Source organism: Sinohyriopsis cumingii, chromosome 12, assembly GCF_028554795.1.
Source record: "Sinohyriopsis cumingii isolate HCF-2022 chromosome 12, ASM2855479v2, whole genome shotgun sequence".
In the NCBI taxonomy this organism is placed as follows: domain Eukaryota; kingdom Metazoa; phylum Mollusca; class Bivalvia; order Unionida; family Unionidae; genus Sinohyriopsis; species Sinohyriopsis cumingii.
In genome coordinates this window covers 12,232,758-12,254,132 of record NC_142972.1, presented here as the reverse complement: position 1 = coordinate 12,254,132, position 21,375 = coordinate 12,232,758, and the positions used below count along the sequence as shown (strand labels likewise).

The window sequence follows — 21,375 nt, the reverse complement described above, 5'->3', positions numbered from 1 at the left end:
TTTGTGTTTGATTCTGGATCGAATGGATAGCCAGTGTAGGGTACAGAGCAGCAAGGAGGTGTGCTCTGATCGTGGAACACTAAATATGATCCGAGCAGCTCTGTTTTGAACTTTTGAAGTTTCTGGAGTAGATATTGAGATGAACCAGACAGAAATGAGTTACAATAGTCCAGTCTTGAAAGTACTAATGAACACACAAGTGTTTTAGTGGCATCAACTGAAAGATATTTGTGAATGGAGCTGATGCGTCTCAGCTCAAGATACGCAGCCTTGCATATGTTCATGACATGTTGGTACAATGTGAGAGTACTGTCCAGAGTAACACCTAGGTTTCATACTGATTGTGTAAATTTAATGTTGGTGTTGCTGATATTTATTGTTTGAGGTAAAGGGTGTGAATGAGAAAGTCTTTCTGTTGTGATCAGAATGGCCTAAATTTTATCATCATTCATCTGCAGCTTGTCACATGTCATCCATGATTTCACATCAGAAATGCACCTCTCTACACCTTGGATGGTAGCATCAACTTCGGTTGGGTGGCTAGATTTGTATATTTTTGAATTCAAAGATTAAGAACACAAGTACCCAAAGCAAGTCAACTTAGAAACAAAATTTAAATATAAGTAATGAGTCAGCTAAAATAAAAAAGAAATCACCAACAAAGGAACAAACAATATTACTTGGATTAAGTTTCTACTTATGAAACATACAGACATTTTTTGCCTTTGAGACCACTGTTGAATGTTCAGTTCATGTATACAATGACACCATGAATCATTCAGACTCAAGTCTAATTAAAGGATAAGGGTGTGGGATTGAATGAAGTCATGACAACATGATGACATCAAAGCAATGTTTGGTAACAATTCAAAAATAAACATTCATGACAGATTAAGTAAGAAATGTATCATACATAACAAAGTGTATTTTTTTAATTTAAAAAATGTCTCCTATGGCTACTACTCCTATGGCTACGACTCCTAAGGCCAAAAGATTGAAGTGGAGCTTTTAAGTATAGTTTAAAGCTTGAACAAAGATCTCCATGACAACCAGATTGTATCCCAAAACGCAATGACATTTTCTATTTGGTACTTGAATACTGAGTTCAGATACAAGTAAATGCTGTAAAATAAATCATATTTTCAAGTTAGCTGTTCATATTTTTTTGAAGTCTATGGCAGCAAAGTTAAGTATTTTGTGTCCAAAGAAAATATGGTATGTGAAATGTATTTTAATTTAATATAACAAGATACAATAATGTGTCATCATAACATACCTAGTCTTTTATCTCTGGCTAGATTCTGGTTCACCTCTTGCAGGATTTCATCTAGGTTCTGTAAATATGTTTTAGAAAATGATCGAGATATTTCCATTGTTAATACTGATGATGACCAGAAAAGACACTGCATCCATTTTGAAATAATTATTACATGCCTTATTACATAAAAATTTTCCAACTTTCCATTCTATGTCTTTTTTTTATAGTGAGTTAATTGTTCCATTTTCCATTCTATGATTTTTTTTTATAGCTAGTGAGTTATATTTTTTCATAAAATAACACTGTAGCATTATTGGTGTAAAATAATTCTCTTTACAAATATTTCTTCATGGAAAGTAGTCACAATGAATATATCTATACTTGTTTCAAAGTCTGCTTGAACAACAAGCACAAAATTGATAAAAGATGCATAAAACTTAGTTCATTTATTGAATTATAATTTCAAACATGATTACGGCCAGAGGGTGGGGCCCTAACACCATTATTGTCTGTGCGTTTCATTCCAAATGGCAGTTTTCAGTGTAAAAGACTAACCTGCCAGCCAGTCATTTCAGTTCCTGGTCAAGTCTATTTCCAACAAAGGCCGTTTGCATGACTATGCATGTACATACATATAAGCAAATACTACAGTCTTCTTCTGAAATTTACAATGTCGAATCAAGCAAAGGAAAAGAATGACAACAAATTTACCTCTCACTTGGACTTAACAAGTGGTGTAATTTATAACTCTAAACTCTGAAAATTATGGTAATTTATGGAATCATTCAGAACTTACCGAATAGGATGAACTATGTCACTATGTTGTCTGAGGAAAATAAGCTAGCAAATAATGTACATCATATGGTGCTGTGTTAGTATGGAAAGCCTGTTAAGCATGAAAAGGCACAAAGGATGCCTGTATTAGGGTCACTCTGATCATAGTCAGGTTAGAGATTATAAATCAGTGAATGAACTGACTAAGATCACAATAAAAGTATTCATTATTGAAATCGGTAGGAGGGGTACAAACAGGAAGACTATAGCAGGATTCTGTTGATGGTCTTGAACTAAACTTAATGTGTAAAATACATTATTTTCTTAACTGGCTTACTATAACCATCACCTCCAACCTTTAGATGCAAGAATCTATAGACTTCTTATTACCATATGTCCAAGCCATCTAACATTGCTCAAGGAACTTGATCTAGAACAAAGGCTATTCTGCAAAACTATTTTTCTTTGAGTCATAATGACCTTGACCTCTGCTCTTTTGACTACAAAATCAATAGGCCTCATCCATACCTTAAGTGCAAGACATCCACAAACTTTGGACAAGGTACACTGCCTTGGACTAAAGTCATTAGGTTAAAATTATTTTCCTTCTTTCAGTCACACAGATCCGAAATCAATGGAATTCTTATTATGTCAACACAAAAGTCATCCACAAACACAGTGAAACTTACAGTCAAAAACTTGAATTTGTGTGCAGACACCAATAAGCTTCTTTCTTACTTAAAACACATGTCATCCACAAGTCTGATCCAGTTATCTATGCAGAATTAATGTTATTGTGTAGAGACCATATCTTTGTTTTTTCATTGTGATCTTGACCTTTAACCCTTAAATTGTTAGGGGTCTTAGTCATGCACATAGTCTGAAAAATGTAAATGGTGGAGAACTTGAGTTATTGTGTGGAAACCAATTTTCTTCTTTTTTCTTTCACTAATAGTGACTTCGACCTTTTAACACAAGGTTTGGTTAATGGATGGTGGACAATCTGACTTGTTATATGGAAAGGTTTGGTTACTGGATGGTGGACAACCTGACTTGTTATATGGAAAGGTTTGGTTACTGGATAGTAGACAACTTTACTTGTTATATGGAAAGCATTTTGCTTCTTTCAGTCACAGTGACTTTGACCTTTTAACAGAAGATTTGGTTACTGGATGGTGGACACCTTGACTTGTTATATGGAAAGGTTTGGTTACTGGATGGTGGACAACTTGATTTGTTATATGGAAGGATTCATTTACTGGATGTGGACAACTTGATTTGTTATATAGAAAGGTTTGGTTACTGGATGGTGGACAACTTGACTTGTTATATGGAAAGCATTTTGCCTTTCTCAGTCATGGTGACTTTGACCTTTAAACATAAGGTTTGGTTACTGGATGGTGGACAATTTGAATTGTTATATGGAAAGGTTTGGTTACTGGATGTGGACAACTTGACTTGTTATATGGAAAGGTTTGGTTACTGGATGTGGACAACTTGTTATATGTAAAGATTTGGTTACTTGATGGTGGACAACCTGACTTGTTATAAAGAAAGGATTGGTTACTGGATGGTGGACAACCTGACTTGTTATATGGAAAGGTTTGGTTACTGGTTGGTGGACAACTTGACTTGTTATATGGAACGGTTTGGTCACTGGATGGTGGACAACTTGACTTGTTAAATGGAAAGGTTTGATGACTGGATGGTGGACAACTTGACTTGTTACATGGAAAGGTTTGGTTACTGGATGGTGGACAACTTGACTTGTTTTATGGAAAGCATTTTGCTTCTTTCTGTCAGTGACTTTGACCTTTTAACCTAAGGTTTGATTACTGGATGGTGAACAACTTGACTTTTTATATGGAAAGGTTTGGTTACTGAATGGTGGACAACTTGACTTGTTATATGGAAAGGTTTGGTTACTGGATGTGGACAACTTGACTTGTTATATGGAAAGGTTTGGTTACTAGATGGTGGACAACTCGACTTGTTATATGGAAAGAATTTTGCTTCTTTTAGTCACAGTGACTGTGACCTGTTGGCTTCAAAATCAATAGGATTCTTTTTTAACCCAGGTGCAAGTCATACACAAAGTCTGGTAACTGTGTATGGTGAGGAAAGTTGTAGAGAAAATGTAAAACAATGAGCCAAGACCTGATCTTGAAGATAATCCTAAATTCTGATAATTACACACCTTTAATAATAATATGTAACTATATCAAATTTCACCCCATAGTACTAAATGGTTTTAAATTTAAAGAGTGGAAACAAACGATTAATGGACAGATTGACAAAAAGATGAAAAATGTAAATATTCAACTGTGACCTTGATTATGAAGCTGGCACCTTAAGTGATATGTAACACATCTTCTAATGATAATGTATGCATGTATATAAAGTTTCATCCCTAAACCTCAAATGTCCTTAAAGTTATACCAAGGGAACAAAAGTGCTTAAGACAGATGGAAGGAAATGTGAATATCAGGTTCTCAACCTTTTTAAAAAGGTGGGGGACGACAAATGTATAGATATACACTAAGTACAGTATGTGGGGGATGACAAATGTATAGATATATACTAAGTACGGTATGTGGGGGATGACAAATGTATAGATATACACTAAGTACAGTATGTGGGGGATGACAAATGTATAGATATACACTAAGTACAGTATGTGGGCAATGACAAATGTATAGATATACACTAAGTACAGTATGTGGGGGATGACAAATGTATAGATATACACTAAGTACAGTATGTGGGGGATGACAAATGTATAGATATACACTAAGTACAGTATGTGGGCAATGACAAATGTATATATATACACTAAGTACAGTATGTGGGCGATGACAAATGTATAGATATATACTAAGTACAGTATCTAATTTTAGCTCAAGTTTTGTGCTCATATGTTTTTACTATAAGGCTAAATTTACAAAATCCTTAGTACACAGTGAATTGCAGGAATAAATTAACATCAAATTCTTTATGAATTAAGATTTCTAATTTTCAGACAAAATGTTCCTGCTGATTTAAGAACAGTTTAATGTAAGTTTGGTACAGCTGAAATAAAGGCTTTAAGTTACAAAATGTAAAATGTGTTATAAGCAGACACCAAACAACACTAATATAACTTTACAGAATAATGGTTATATATTTTTTCTTGCCTGTAATACTGGGGCTAGAAATCTTCCTGAAAACATCCTCTCCCAATCCAGTCGAGCATTCTTTGTTCTCAGGCCACATATTTCCTCTCCAAGTTTTTCATCTGAAATTCATACCATAACATTTTATGAAATATGAAATTGTAATAAAGCACATTTGTTAGACATAGTGAAGCTTCTCAAGACCATTGATCATTAAACCAAAATCCCACGAAAATGAAATAATTTTCTGTTCCCATAGTTCCCTAATTTAATATAATAAATTCAATAAACCAAAACTCCACAAAACCTAATTTCATTTTCTTCCCAATGACTGTTCTCTTGAAAAGTTTCACTGTGGAATTTTGAATGCTGAACCTCACTTACCAATAGAACTCAAAAACTTTTCTGAACTTCTGCCAAACATTTTATTGCCTCCTCCTGATTTCAGCCCCTTTAATCTTAGAACATTTCCTTAAATAATGAATTTTTATACACAAAGTTAAAATGACCCATTAAGGTTTTGTTCAACAACACAACTATCTGAAAGTCAAAAGATTTTCTTCACTGGAAGAACTTCAAGCAAGTTAATATTATTAGCAAACTGTCAGGTACAAAAAGGAAATTGCATACACAGAAACTACTATTTATAGGATGTTGTAACAAGTCCACTTGAGCAGTGTGATCACATGACTCTCAAGTTCTTTGAACAGGTAGGCCCAGTTGGCGAATAATACCGAACAGGTGTATTGTCTGTATAATTGAATAATTACCAAATCCTCGACAGTGCAAGATGATACATTATATACCTCTTTAAAGCCAGGGGTGGGGATACTTGCTGAATATAATCAACAGCTGGCTGATACTGTTAAGAACTTGATAATGTAAAACAAAAATGATAATTAGAGGTATGCTTGGTATTTTTTCTGACATGCCAGATTTGTCTTCATTTAAAATGTAAACCTACTGAAATTGCTTGCAATTTTGATTGATTTCGGCATAAATATTCATTTAACAGTATTAAACTATCAGCATTAGAACAAGTAATTCAATGAAAAACAGGAATGACGTAGGTAAATAGGTAGCTAACTAAGGTAAATTTATAAAAGGCCTGGGATTGCTCAGCTAACTGACATCTGCCTAGTAATGAACAAATGCAAGAGAAGCTGATACAAAAATCTGAGTCAACAGGATGTGATCTATACAGAATTCTTCCAATGCCATTGATTGTATACGGTATGAAATCAAATGTTTCAAGTTTTTACTATTTTTGGTGTCTTTGTCCATATTTGATGGAACATCAGCATCATTTGCCCAATACAGAAAGGCCTCAGTTCCAGGATTCTTTCATAGTTGGTCAATTTCTCTAAAGCATTTTTTTTTTCAGATTAAGTTGTTTATGATTTTCCACTTATAACAATGGAGGGCATATTTAATGGTGAACCAACATTATTTATATAAATTGGAACAGTCTTCAAGCCAGGATACTCTCAGTACACTTTATGGTCGAATTTACTACAGAAGTTTTTAAGAAGATTTGAAAGTTTTTTTTCTCTTTTTAGCAACAGCAGCTATATTTGTAAGTAACTCAACATCTTGTACAAAAAATTGAAAGCCCTTCATATCAGGATGCTTTCTGTCAAATTTGGTCACATTCTGCTGAGTTGGTTTCTGAGAAGGAAGTGTGTATTGAAATGAATATCAGTACAATAATGGCAATATCATGCCAGTAAAATTCTAAAAATGGATAAAGAATTGCAAAAAACCCAACCCTATAGGAAGATAAAGCATTCCAAACAGACATAAACATTAAGTACTAAATGATAAAAGAATTAAACGATTCTGTAAAAGTATATAAAATAAAACATTATGGCAGGTAAAATGAAAAAATTATTAAAACAACTGGTAATATTTTTTTTGTTGTAAACCACATTCCCTCAAAAAGTGAAACATTTCATCTGGTGGTACATCATCATAGCTTCCTCATGGAGTTCATAAAAAAAGTTCTGTCTCACAGGGTCAAGGTAAACACTTAACCTGAATGTGCTCATATAAAAAGTACTGTCTCACAGGGTCAAACTAAACACTCAGCCTGAATGTGCTCATATAAAAAGTACTGTCTCACAGGGTCAAACTAAACACTCAACCTAAAAGTGTTCATATAAAAAGTTCTGTCTCACAGGTCAAGGTAAACACTCAACCTGAATGTGTTCATATAAAAAGCTGTCTCATAGGGTCAAGGTAAATGCTCAAACTGAATGTGTTCATAAAAAAGTTCTGTCTCACAGAGACAAAGTAAACACTCAACCTGAATGTGTTCATATAAAAAGTTGTCTCACTGGGTGAAACTAAACACTCAAACTGAATGTGTTCATATAAAAAGTTCTGTCAAACAGGATCAAAGTAAACATTGCAACTGAATGTGTTCTACTGTCAGTGGACATTGGCAAGATATGTACTCTGGTAGAGGTTCACTCATCTGGGGATAACTTAGATATTGTAACCAAAATGCAACTTGCACAATACCACCTTATTCTGTACAATTAGTTCTAGGAAAGGGATTGCACATTCTAATGATGGGTCTGATATTCCAAAGCTTGTCTGTGGAGTTTTCATTCCATATACTTAACAAGGAATGAAAACCCTGATGATACCTATAATATCTGAAGTTAGAATATGGAATCTTCTTTTTCAAAATGGGTGATTGCAGGGCAGCTATGTTGTTTAGTCTGACCTTTAATTACCACTGATAGCAATGTAACACACCAACCAACAGTACAGAATACTTTTTCTGGATTGGATGAGCAAATCCTGTTCTGTAAGATATGAGATATTAATGGATTGTCAAAATCAAGGTTTTGCAAGCATTTTAGTGTGGAAAGGGAATCTAAAAAAATGACTTTCGAAGTATATATGTTGTTTTAAGATCTGAGTATGTCTGTAATTTCAGCTGTAAAAATGGAGGCTTGATCCTGTAACCAGCTTGAGTTGTTGCCATTAATGTTTCAATGACAACTCCAATCCTGTCTCCATCTTTCAGACCGATAGAAACTGACTTATTTGTTATTTTGAGTAGTGATGGCCTTGTTGGAGGTCAAATAAGCTACATTTGTAAAAATCTGTAAGATCTTCATACCAGATACAGTTTCTGTCATATTTGGCCATATTCTGCTTAGTGGTTTCTATCAAGAAGTGATTGGTTTCTGAGATGGAGTTGTTGAAAACTTTTTCTAATTTTAATAATGATAGCCATATTTGATGCTGGATTTTCATCATTTGTACAAACCTAACTGAAAGGCTTTCATTTCAGAGTGCTGTCAAGTCTGACTGAAATATGTTCAGTATTTGAGAATAAGTTGAAAATAACAGTTGTTGATGGCTGTATGACAGATTTAGAGCAATACAGTTAGGTGAGCAAACACATGGCCTTATGGCCAGAGGAGCAAACAACCACCTGCTGTTTATAACCAGATTCTTAATGAACATATACATTTTCTTATGTGATTACTTTTGTGGAAAGACCACCTGTCTTGAGAGACAATTTTTGTTTGGCAAATGGGGTGGTCATCTAAGGTAGGCTCAACTTCATTATATATTCAAACAATTCAACTAGGGTAAGATTACATAATACACAGAAGGAAACTTAAGGAATATTTAGAGTATGGAAAGCTAAAATACACAACTTGAAATTATATGACACTCTTACTTTCACTGCATGTCTGCATGATCTGATTAAGAATGCAATGCAACATGATGAGAACATCATCAACACTTCTCCCCAGTGCTCGATGAAGGTCATTCAGGTCACGCTGAGTATGTTCCATTAGAAACTGGGTCACCATGTTTTCCTCAATCTTTGGCTTGATAAGTTGACAAATGGTCTAAAATGATGAACAGAAGCATACTGTGACATGAAATTCAGAAACAAACTGACAATAAAAGTAACCTGAAAAGGAAGCTAAATTCTAAAAAATACAAGCTCTTATCAATGCAATTCTGTGATGGTGAATTGAATGTACTAGTAACCAATGACACTGAAAAGGTTGAACAACAAATATCGACACTAGTCATTCATCTATGGTAAGAATAATAAAAAGTTATCAATTCCATATGCAGCAGAAATATTTATTCAACATAATCCAGTTTTTGATAAATCATTCATTGCACATGAAAACCATGAAGACTCAAGAATGATGGAAAAACAAAATGGCTGCATCAAAAACTAGCAGGCTGACAAGGTTTACCATCATATGCAAGTTTATTTACTAAGCTTTAAGTATGCTGATTGTGTTACACAATTTCTGTCATCATGACAATCTCAATCCAAGTGTATATTCTTTACAGAGTTTGATAAAAATAAAACACATATTATATCAAGAAAATTACATTATACAATTCATTAATCATTTTAGGCACATTCAAACTTCATATTTTTCTTCTAAGGAGGAATTCTATTGTACCATGTAAATACGAAAGAAGATATTTGGGGCTTTTTCTTACTAACTTTTGGCTTGGATAAATATCCTTGGATTATATGAATGTTTTATGAATTTATGTCTTAGTTTAACTCCCTCACCCCTATTTTCATGGTTTAGGTGAATTTGGAAATCTAATCAAGAAACTTCACACTTTTCATCCTAGTGTTTTATATAAGGTCATTACTCATCTTTCAAAATAAGTGATGCTTTCTGTCTGTTAATATTGACTGACTGATTAGTATTTAATGACTGAATGACTGATTGGTGTTTAATAACCAACTGACTGATTGGCATTTAATTATTTATTGGTGTTTAATGAATGACTGACTGATTGGTGTTTAATGACTGAATGACTGATTGGTGTTTAATGACTGACTGACTGATTGGTGTTTAATGACTGACTGATTTGCATTTAATGACTGAATGACTGATTGGTGTTTAATGACGTATCAACACATGATTGGTAACATCAGGCCAAGACAATGCGAGTCGAGTGTATTGTCATGTATTTGATGAATTCTGCCTGATCTGGGCAGGATTCAAACATGTACAATGCTGGCTGCCTGTCCAGTGTGGTAACTATTGATCCAATATGGCTCCCTTTTTTTGTGTCAAATAACCTTGGACTAACAAGTAAATAGCACATTTTTTGGTTTTTTTAATATTAAGTAATATTTCAGTACATGTGTTTTATAAATTCATACTCCATTTTAGGGATTTTCTAAGTAATAGAATCCAGAGTGGCTCTACATCTACTTTCAAAGTTTTAAAGTGTTGTACTGGGATGGACTATCTCAAAACAAATGTTACATTCTATGTTTTGGTGTAGAAAAGACTTTCAAATTGGGATGTTTTCTGACTGCAAGTTTTGTGATGAAGGTAAGACACATAAAAAATGGGTCTGGAAACAAACATCAAGTGACTTTAAGGAAAGCAAAGTGTATCATATGTTGCAGCGACCAAGATAATTTGTTTCAAGATGCAGTCATACCAAATATACACCTGACACAAACCTTATTCTGTTTTAGAATTCTATGACTCTATGGCCTTAAACTATATAACAGAAAGATGCGAAACAAAACAAATTTAGTAAAATCAACAACTTATTTCTCTACGTTACAAAGTAAAAATTTAAAAGACAGTATTCTGAATTAAAACCCAAATAATCCTAAATATCCTATCTAAAGTCCAAATATACACAATGTTCCAAATAAATTGAAAGTCTTGAATATCCTGATGAACCAATGTTTGAAATGTCCTGATATACTGATAGTGCAATCCATAATGAATTCACAAAAACCCTCAAATAATGTGTTCATCTAGTCAATAAACACTTAGTAATTTAAATGAATGATTTAAGAATTAATTTGTCTAGAATTATATCTGAACACAACTATAAATTCTGATGACAAATGGATTCTATAGACTGAGCCTAGGATAGGAATGAAAATTTGTTTAGCAAGTCCCCCTATACAAACTAAGACACAACAGAATGTTCTGGAATTTGAATGGAAAATTCCACTAACTTGTAAACAAAGTTAGACCTCGAACTCAAATTTGAGTAAACATCTTGTTTACTACTACAATCATGGCAAAAGTCAAGTAGGCCAAAACTCGATCCACAACCCCCAATCATGGGCAAAAATTAAGCACACAAATACAAACATGCATATTAACAAGAAAACAGTGTCAAAAGTTATAGCATGGAAACATTCTGACGTGTAGGCACATAGGAACATTGATATGTAATGGGGGCAAACTGAGTTCTGGATACTAATGGTTTAATGTGTTAAGACTGAAAATTAAAACTGCTCATACTTCTCATACTTACGATGAAGGAAAACTATGGTTGCATAGTATTCAGTCAAAGTCATTCAACTGCCATGATGTAATTGCTCATTCATATGCTTGCATAGTATTCAGTCAAAGTCATTCAACTGCCATGATGTAATTGCTCATTCATATGCTTGCATAGTATTCAGTCAAAGTCGTTCAACTGCCATGATGCAATTGCTCATTCATATGCTTACATGAAGTCAGAGGATAAATAAAAACCTTACCTCCAGGTTGTGATTAGCTCCCAGCATCATGGAGAGGTGAAGCATCAGCCTGACCACAGCACAGTAGGCAGGAGACATTTCTCTCTCTGGTACGGCACCCAGAGCTCTCCGGCTAGCAGCACCCAGAATGTGGCCTGTCTCTGTCATGTCTTGTCTGGAAAATCAGGATATTTACTGTTACAGTTGTTCCTCATTAAAACATACATTTGCCCTTGTTTTACAAGGTACACAGACTACACTACTGTCACACAGCAAAGCAAGGTTAATGAATTCCATTCAAATGCATAAATTGAAAGGGTGCAAGGTAGGTGTTCATCACTAGTTTGCCTTAAATTTTTAGTGGGGTTCTTTGTAGCATGTGGAGACAGAAGTGAGTAGAATGAGCTAAATACCATATGTACCAACTTAAAAGAAATCTCAAGTGTCAGCTATTTCTGTAATGTAACAGTTGCACACTTTTGGGTTATTCTATGAAGGTACATCTTTAAGTTTGAAAATTTTTGTGTCATATAGACAGCTTTAATTCCATGGGACCCTGTGTGATTTATCATCAAGTGTCATTATACAAACATCACAGTAATAAAAAAGTACTGGCATCCTGAAAGCAATCTTGAAAGAAAAACCACAGCAGATAGGTAAGCTCAAAAATATCTCAAAAAGTGTGTGTCTCAGACAGACTAATGCAAACAAGTTTTCCACTGACATAAAAAACAGACAAGCAACTATCATCAGTGCCTATGCACCCACCAAGTCAAACCCAGATGAGATCAAGGACAAATGTTATGAAGACCTTATTGCAGAGAAACCAAAGGCAGACAAGCTCATCATCCATGCTGACTTCAATGCTGGCACATATCAACAGGCATGGCCAGTTTGTTATTGGCAAATGCAAAAACAGGCTCCTCCTACTCAGCAAATCAGCAAATACACGCAGCATGACCATCATCACCAACAGTCTATGTCTGCCAAACCACACCAAGCTGTCTTGGATGCACCCATGTGCCAAACATTGTCACTGTCAGAAAAAGAGACAGAATATCAGAGTGATGAAGACCACGCTGGACAATCACAGGCTCATATTCTCCAAGCTCAATATCCAGATTGAGATTCGCAGACAACCGCAAAGCAAAAGAGAAGTGCCCCAAAAACTTAATGTCTCCAAAAAGAAACAGGAACTGCAGCCAACTAGATCCAATCGATGACCGCAGACATGTTGCTTGCAGCTTGTCAACTCCAGGAAAAATGTAAGGAACAGAAAGGCAGTGCAGAACAGCAAGGAGCATAAATCTCATAACTACAGCACTTCCTCTAATGATCAAGCAAACCCAAGCAACCTATCCTGTCAAGTGTGCCACAGATAGTTCAGAGCATAAGCTGGTCTGATCAAGCCACTCGCATATTCACAGGAAACAAACCAGTTAGTGATGTCATGGAAACCTTGAACATGAATGACAAACGATAATAATAAGTATTTATTTCTTAAAGTGCTGCCAACTATAGGCTTTACTGACATTTTCATGGATTGAAAGAACATCAAATATTGTTATTTACATTGTGCTGAGAATTTGATTGCCAAAAAATTATAACAAATTATACAACTTCTCACTAAAAGATGCTAATTTCATGCAACTGAATCCAATTTCCAGGCACAGCTGCCATTATAAACAATAAAACAAGCAAAATATAAAAGTTTTATGTACAAGATTTGATCAAGATTTTTATCATGCTCAAGTAAAAAAGTAAAAATATCTTAAGAAATAATCGTGCAAATACATATACTGTCTGTATGTGCAATATAATTATTATACAAAGTCAAGCATACCAACAAAAAATTAAAGAACTGAAGAATCTGTCATGTTTTTTTACACTTTCTATAAATTATTTCTTTGTTAATAATTGTCGGTTAAAATATTAATCATTCTTTAATCAGAACATAAAATCTGCACTCTTTCGATTAAAACAAATTCATTTAAACAAAACATAAAAATAATTTTTAGGAGTAATGGTATAGAAAAAAGGGCATATGGATAATTTAATGACATCATGATACTCACTTTCAATCACAAGTATTCCTGTCTATTGGGAGTATTTACTGGGAACAGAACCAACTTTTAATGACAAAGTACTCACTGATTATCAGGAGGTATTTCCTGGAAGTAGTATATTTTTAATGACAGTACTCATTGATTATCAGGAGTATTTCCTGGAAGTAGTATATATTTAATGACAAAGTACTCTCTGATTATCAGGAATATTTTCTGGAAGTAGTATATATTTAATGACACAGTACTCACTGATTATCAGGAGTATTTCCTGGAAGTAGTGCATGATTCAGGCCTCCAATCTGAGCACCACACTCCTTACATGTTGCTGCTTGGGCTGGACGACCACACTGCACCAAAATAAACATATTTCTCATGTAATAATTAACTGTCATACTGTTGATGAATAAAAATACTAATTTATAATAAAACACATTAGACTAGCAACTTGACACAAAAAGAGCAAAAACACAGGTAACACAAATTTGTGCAAATTTGTGATAATATGAATCTAAAAAATGTGATTATCAAACATATAAAAATCATATATCAATCAAAGTTGTAAAGCACCCCAACCCCACTTTCACCCAAGTGTTAAGTTTTTTAGCCTCCCTTTCTATCTTGTGCTGTTTTTAGGCTGCAGTTGCTGTTGATAGACCCTGTCACTTACAAGCTATTAACGGAGATGTGTAACTGTTTTTTAATTCTAGGAAATAGATTTTAGGATACTAAGACAAACAGCTGAAAATAAAAGTCATTCAAGCATGTAAATTAGATCACAGTGACCTAGTTTGATATGGCTTAATTACTCTTACTGAAATGCATCCACATACCAATTTTCATAAGTGTAGGTAAAGTCAAGTTGGTGATACTGATGGGTTATTAAAATATTAGAACAAAAGAACAAAGAAACACATGAACAAAAGACTGTTTCACCTCCCAATTTCACTAGCAAAGAGAATATTTATAAAATTTATTGTACAACATTTATGTTCTTGTTGTTGTAGGGCTTAACTCCATTTTTCAGCACAATATAGGCTATACATGGCGGCCAGTATAAATGGTGGAGGAAGAATCCTTGAAAACCCTGGAAAGAACCACTGACCCAAAGAAGTTACTGGCAAGCTTAAAATCTCACATTATCCCACATAACATTTATGAATTAAGATTAAATTTTGTGTACCATGTACAACTAGTTTTATATCTCACTTGTGTCAGCATGTAAAGACACAGTATATATTTTCTGGCAGCAACATTATCATAAACATCAACAATATTCAAAGTTGTGTTCATTAAATTTTGTGTTCAACTTTCTGAGATTCAGATTCAGGGGAGATAATCAACGCATGGATACAGGCGAAACACCAAGTTCCACAAACCATTTATTTGTTACACAGGTTCTGCAGCCACACCCAAACAAATGATTCTGCATCTCACATCTCATACACTGATCCTGACTGAAACTATGAATTGTTTTAGATTCTTATCAGAAGTAAGCTCCATTCTCAAAATGTAAAGAAAAAAGGTTTATTGCCTCACCTAGGAAACTGAAATTCCTCGTAAAATATTTTTCTGTTGCTTAATGTAATAGCATTAATGAGAGTCTATACCAGACAAAGTATAACTATCCATGTAATAAGGAATACAAATAATTTCAGGATTATTAATGCATGCTATCACCAAAAGAGGCACATGACCCTAAAATTAAATATCTGCTTTCTTTTCAAAATAAATATGAATCACTAAAAAAATCTGCAAATGTATCATCTTGACATTGCAGTCATGATAACACATGACTAAACAACCCATGTGACAATGATCTCTGATCATTTAACTACAGATGTCAAAATTTTCTAAAATTTATACCTGGTACCCGTCAATCCTAACAACTGCTTTCTTTTCAAAATAAATATGAATCACTAAAAAAATCTGCAAATGTATCATCTTGACATTGCAGTCATGATAACACATGACTAAACAACCCATGTGACAATGACCTCTGATCATTTAACTACAGATGTCAAAATTTTCTAAAATTTATACCTGGTACCCGTCAATCCTAACAACTGCTTACCCAGGTATCCGATCCAAGGGAAACTGTATTAAATGTGAACCTGAACCGCTTTGCTGTAGATTCACACATGCCAACCCCCAAGAGAGGTATATGCATAATTTATCACTAATGTAAGTAGCATAAGCGGTCTATATATTACATGCCATAATTACAGAAAACTGTATGAAAAACATACATATTCATTTTATTTAACGTACATTTATTTCTGCTCCTTACCTGTATCTGCAGTTACAATTTTTGCCACAAATCAGCTAAATCCATGTGGATTAGTGGTTAATACAAGAGTATAGACACAAAAGAAATGGATAAATTATTTATGCATAACACTCACTTTAACCAGTCTAAATGTCTACAGTAACTTTTACGAATAGTCATAAAGTTCGTAAAGGATGACTTATAGTATCCTTGACTTGCCATGGTTCGTTCCTTAATGAAGGTCCAGTGCAACATGTTTTTAAGTTTAACAAAATCCCTCTCCGCTAACATTTTTCGGTAATATAACATCCAAAAGTCACTTCGATACAGTCCATTTTTGTAAAATATCTGGCACCATTTATTTTCAATTTAAACTGGTCCACTATGTAGTATCAAAATAGAATGAATCTATGACAAGTGGTTTCACATTCAAGAATCCTGTCTGTTTTCTTGGAACTGTTTCAAGTAAAATTAATGCAAAAATTACCACATTTACACACACGGCCAAATTTTATTCACTTTTTTATTTTAAAAGTTTTAGTAAATAACAAAGATTTCTCTTATATTTAAATATTTAAGCGACAAATTTCGTTCATTTTGTTTCTTAACATGGAATAAGAAGTGCATGCTACAATAACCAAGGTTTTGTGTTGCCTTTGCTGTTAAAAAAATATCTGTCTTGGGTTTCCCACTAATAAAAGAGTCCAGTACCCAAATATGTGAACAGCGGACCTGACTTGAACAGCTAATTCTCATTCGAGGGCCAAAAACTTGAGGCAAAAATGGCATTAGTTAAACCAGACATTTACATTGTGCTTTCTTTTACTTGAATTGCAGTATGAATTTAAATTTTATTTCGTCAAATATTTCTTAATCAGTACTTACTGTTGCTGTTGACGAAAGGCATTGACCTATTTAATGTTATCAAGATCTCAAAACAAGTTCATTTAAGTCCCGAGAGAAATGGTATATGAACCATGGACAGGCACGAAGTTAGGACATTCTAGCTTTAAATATCAGTGTTGATTCTTAAATAGGTCACATGAGATGTAAATATTAGCATTGATTCTTAAATAGGTCACATGAGAAAAGAGAGGTGTCCTACCTTGCATTATTATATAGTACATGTATGACAAGTAAATTGTAAGCAGCCATACGAGCCCCTGTGATGATGAATAAATGCACACACAACATGAACCTTGAACTGTAACTGTTATTCAATATCTCTATCTGAACTTGGAATACTTTTTTTTAATGGGTACCTGGTTGTTCATTTTATTACCCGGGTTATTATTAATGGGTGGGTACCCATATACCCATTGGCATCTTTACATTTAACCACTCCATTCCTCTGTTAATATGGAAACAAATGATATAGTCCATTCATACAACTGTTAATAATATAACCCTCAAAAGGAAACAATTCACCATGTGACTATGACCCCTGACACTAGCATTTATCATTCCCAAGGATATATGATACAGATGAGTCATATTAGATGTCTCATTCATAAACACGCAATGCACGACTTTTCTGTAAAGATCTAGAAAAACCTGACCAATGTAGATCTGACCTGTGTCATTTTGACCTCACCACTTGTAATGGTATTTTATATTCCATGATAAAAAAATATTTATTTTGATTTAAATAAGAGACATGGCAGCCAGATCCAAACTCTAACCCTATACCACACACCTAAAACGTAAACAATGACTCCCTGTGACTTCGAATTGTGAGTTCCAGGGCCTGTCATTCTAAATAGATACTCCTTCTCCCCTTGTGGGCAAACTGAGTCTGATTATGATCCATTCATAACACTATAGACATTACAATTTCAAAAACACTGCAATCATATGGATAGCTGGACATTCCATCCACTGTGTCTCATCATCATTGTCAGAGGCAAGACGAAATTAAGAATACTGGTTTCATTTGGCAAATATAACTATATTTATGCATATATATTATTTAAGAATGTATTATGGAACATAAATGAACAGTAAATGCACTTATACATCTGAGTCTACAGATTTCATGTGCTGGTGTTTCTTATTTTTAATAATTAAGAATTTACCAGTATATGCCGTCATTTGAACAGGTACATAACTCCCAAAAATATATATTTGATTTATTCTCTGTAAAACTTATTTTTGGTTCTCCAGGCAAATGTACATTTGATTGCATTTATAATCCATTCAAATGTGTATTTTATGCAATTGTACAAAAATGATAAAATATGAAGATACTGCATTCTGAGTTCATCAACAAAGATATATTACTGTAAAAGTACTTTCCACACATGAAGATACTTTAATGTATACAGTCTAAAACAATATTTGAAGTAACGTTTGCAATCAAAAAAACTTTTAAGATTATGAAAGCAAAAAACAAATGCAGCTAAAATAAATAAATTCCTCTGTATGAGGGCCTCAGGGTAGATTAGTTCATAGCTAATTGTGTTACCCTCTTTAAATAAAGTCATTATAAAGCCTAATAACTGCTAACAAGTTAGTCTTAAAAACTTCATTATTGCTAGTAATTTAGTCTTATGAACCTAATAATTGATATTAAACACATTAGTCTTAAAATCTTAATTATTGTTAACAAGTTGTCTTAAGCATATTTTAATATTCTATGCTTTCAATTTGCCAAAATTTAACATCTGCACAATGTGTTATACACCTCTCGCTTGATAACTCGCGCACATCAGGGTCCACAAACATAGACCTCACTATAAGCGAGGGCACGAGTTATGGAGGGACCTCCAAAAATTGAAAAAAATCAGCTTATACATCGAGACAACCATGGGGGGGTAAGGAACTGGGCCGTTTAATGACTGAATCCTCCTTTTTCAATCACGTTGATAATAATTGTTAATGACGCGCTTTTTCTAATGAGTTTGTTCGTTATTCTGTATAAATAATATTTATTTTCAAAATGTCCAACATGTGACAGCTTGTTCCAAGTAGTTTTAACAACCATCACATGTATGCAAAAACATGTGTATTACATCACTGCTTTTTGTCTTGTTGCTTAGTCTGGTTCCCGGAGTATATTAGCAAATCAGGAGTCAAAGTAGCCTGAATCTAGACTATCTGTTGATATGCCACCAAACAAGTTTCCTTTTTTTTCTCTCAAAAACTAGCGACATTTATTTCGCCTACACTGAAATTCAATTTTGTATTGTTCATTTAGTACAACACTGATGTCGGGATTTCACTGAAAGTGAAAGTGAAACTTCTTATCATCCTTGAGGTTATCTCTATGTGCAAGTTCAGAAATTCTCTGAAAATCGCTTGCACACAAGGGTTTGTATCTGTGAAACCAAGCTCTTTATTTTGCGAAGTATTCGTTTTGCCTGGTTGCCTTGCTATCATTGATTAGTTATGAAAGAGTTTGTCAATTTAAGTTAGTTTATGTTACATACACAATAAAATTTATAACAGTGATCGACTGATCTACTGAAGTGAGTTCACCGAACATAAAACCGGGGCTGCTAGATTTTAAGCATGTAGGATTTGCGTGCCTTTTAACCTTTTTTTTATATTCCAAATCCTTTACTTGATTCAAAAGACATAATTAATGTGATAATACATAGGAGGCCAGCTTTTAATTTAGTGCAACAATACAACAATTACTTCCGCAAGTCAGTTATCAAAACACAGTCAGCGCTTAATTAGGTTCACAGATAAACGCTTGCGGGCATAGCTGTTATGGTAGATTGACACATTTTATGTTTAAATACACATTGCATTTATGATGATTATGCTTAAGTGGAACTAAATTACAGAATGAAAACACAAATTTCACTTAATAAAAATTATTTAATTGGCATGTACTGCCTATACTAGATGTAAGTGACATTTTCATTGATCAAAATTTCCTTGAATATCTTTAATTGCAGTGTACTAAAAATTTCGTTTGGGAAAGAAAACGTAACCAATTATATTAATTCTTAATAAAAGTTGATAATTTCAAAATGTTAATTACATTTTCCAGGTCATATCTACCATTTTCGACCATAAAACGAGAGACATATCAACGTTTCAGTTACCAATTTTGATCGCAATGGGATACATTTTGTTGGGTATTTCCTAATTTTAAAAAAATGGGATCCATGCCAGACCCTGCATTATAAGCGGGTTTGTGAGTTATAAGTACACGAGTTGAAGGGGTGGTGTATTTTCTGATAGAAAAGAGGAAAATGTGTTAACAGATGACAATAACAAACATATGTTGTTAACTGTTATAGATCCATTACAAACATTTTAACTTACATTTCCAATCATGTAGGGATGACCATTTGGACAACCTGCAATGAGGAGTGATACAAATAACAATAATGAAAAAAATAATTAGAAATTCCAGATATTAAATCCAATTAGCCAATTACAAATCTATATATCCATATATAGTGCTCAAATGATTGAGAGCAGGATGGACCTTAATGCTCTGACTGATCGGGGTCTATGCTGTTCCTGTAAACTCCATATAGCCTGATAGGCTGGTATTTAATGTTACACATCTAGGTGTACATTATGTACTGGTAATTACTGTATTACTTTCCAAAATCAGCTGGAGCAAACATCATTTATAGATAACAAGAATGCCGCCAATGGTGGCTCACCTCTCAAGACCTTTAGCATACTAAATGATCTTGATGTTTCAGCTAAACATTTAACTCCTTGGGAAAAGTTTCATCAGAATATATTTATAGGTTAAATAGCAACACACACTGAGGTAATGAAACAGGTACTTCCCTTGTTTGACCTTGACCTTGTTTGTAGCAGGCATGAATGTAAATATGTGTGATACAGTAAAGCTAAGACACATAAATGTCTAAATCATCACTGCAATGTATCTTCACAGTTTCAAAAGTTTAGAAACTTTTTTTTTACAGAGAGAGATTACTGATGTATAGTTTTCCTTGCTGTGACCCTGACATTGAGGTAGAATGCATAGCCATGGTATGTGACAAATCATTGAGTCATGGTATATAATTGGTAAAGGTTTCATTCAAATATCTTCAGTTGTTCACAAGTTATATTCTGGACACGAACACATGTCAGAGAATTACATTTTTTCTTGCTATGACCTTGACTTAGAGAAAAAAGATATGGCTATAGCATGCAATGAACTGTCTATACATGACATAACTAGTTCAAGTTTTATGAAAGATATGGCTATAGCATGCAATGCACTGTCTATACATGATATGTAACTCATTCAAGATTTATGAAATACCTTTAGTTATTCAAACATTAAACTTCATACAACATTATATTCTCTGTTACTATGATGTTAACCCTGAGGCAGGGGACCTAGCTATGGTACAAAACACTCA

At 33.8% G+C, this 21,375-nt stretch overlaps 1 protein-coding gene across 4 annotated transcripts in view; it reads right to left on the bottom strand.

Moving 5' to 3' along the window:
* LOC149786011 (E3 ubiquitin-protein ligase rnf213-alpha-like) overlaps positions 1 to 21,375 on the bottom strand; it is a 353,460-nt gene that overhangs the window by 35,032 nt on the left and 297,053 nt on the right. For all 4 annotated transcript variants that reach the window (XM_089976308.1, XM_089976310.1, XM_089976309.1 and 1 more), the window contains exons 77-82: positions 20,309 to 20,343; positions 14,014 to 14,111; positions 11,720 to 11,873; positions 8,888 to 9,062; positions 5,206 to 5,306; positions 1,277 to 1,334 (exon numbers count right to left, since the gene is read on the bottom strand). In XM_089976308.1, coding sequence (XP_089832434.1) covers positions 1,277 to 1,334; positions 5,206 to 5,306; positions 8,888 to 9,062; positions 11,720 to 11,873; positions 14,014 to 14,111; positions 20,309 to 20,343 — 621 coding nt within the window. The remainder of the gene's footprint in view (positions 1 to 1,276; positions 1,335 to 5,205; positions 5,307 to 8,887; positions 9,063 to 11,719; positions 11,874 to 14,013; positions 14,112 to 20,308; positions 20,344 to 21,375) is intronic.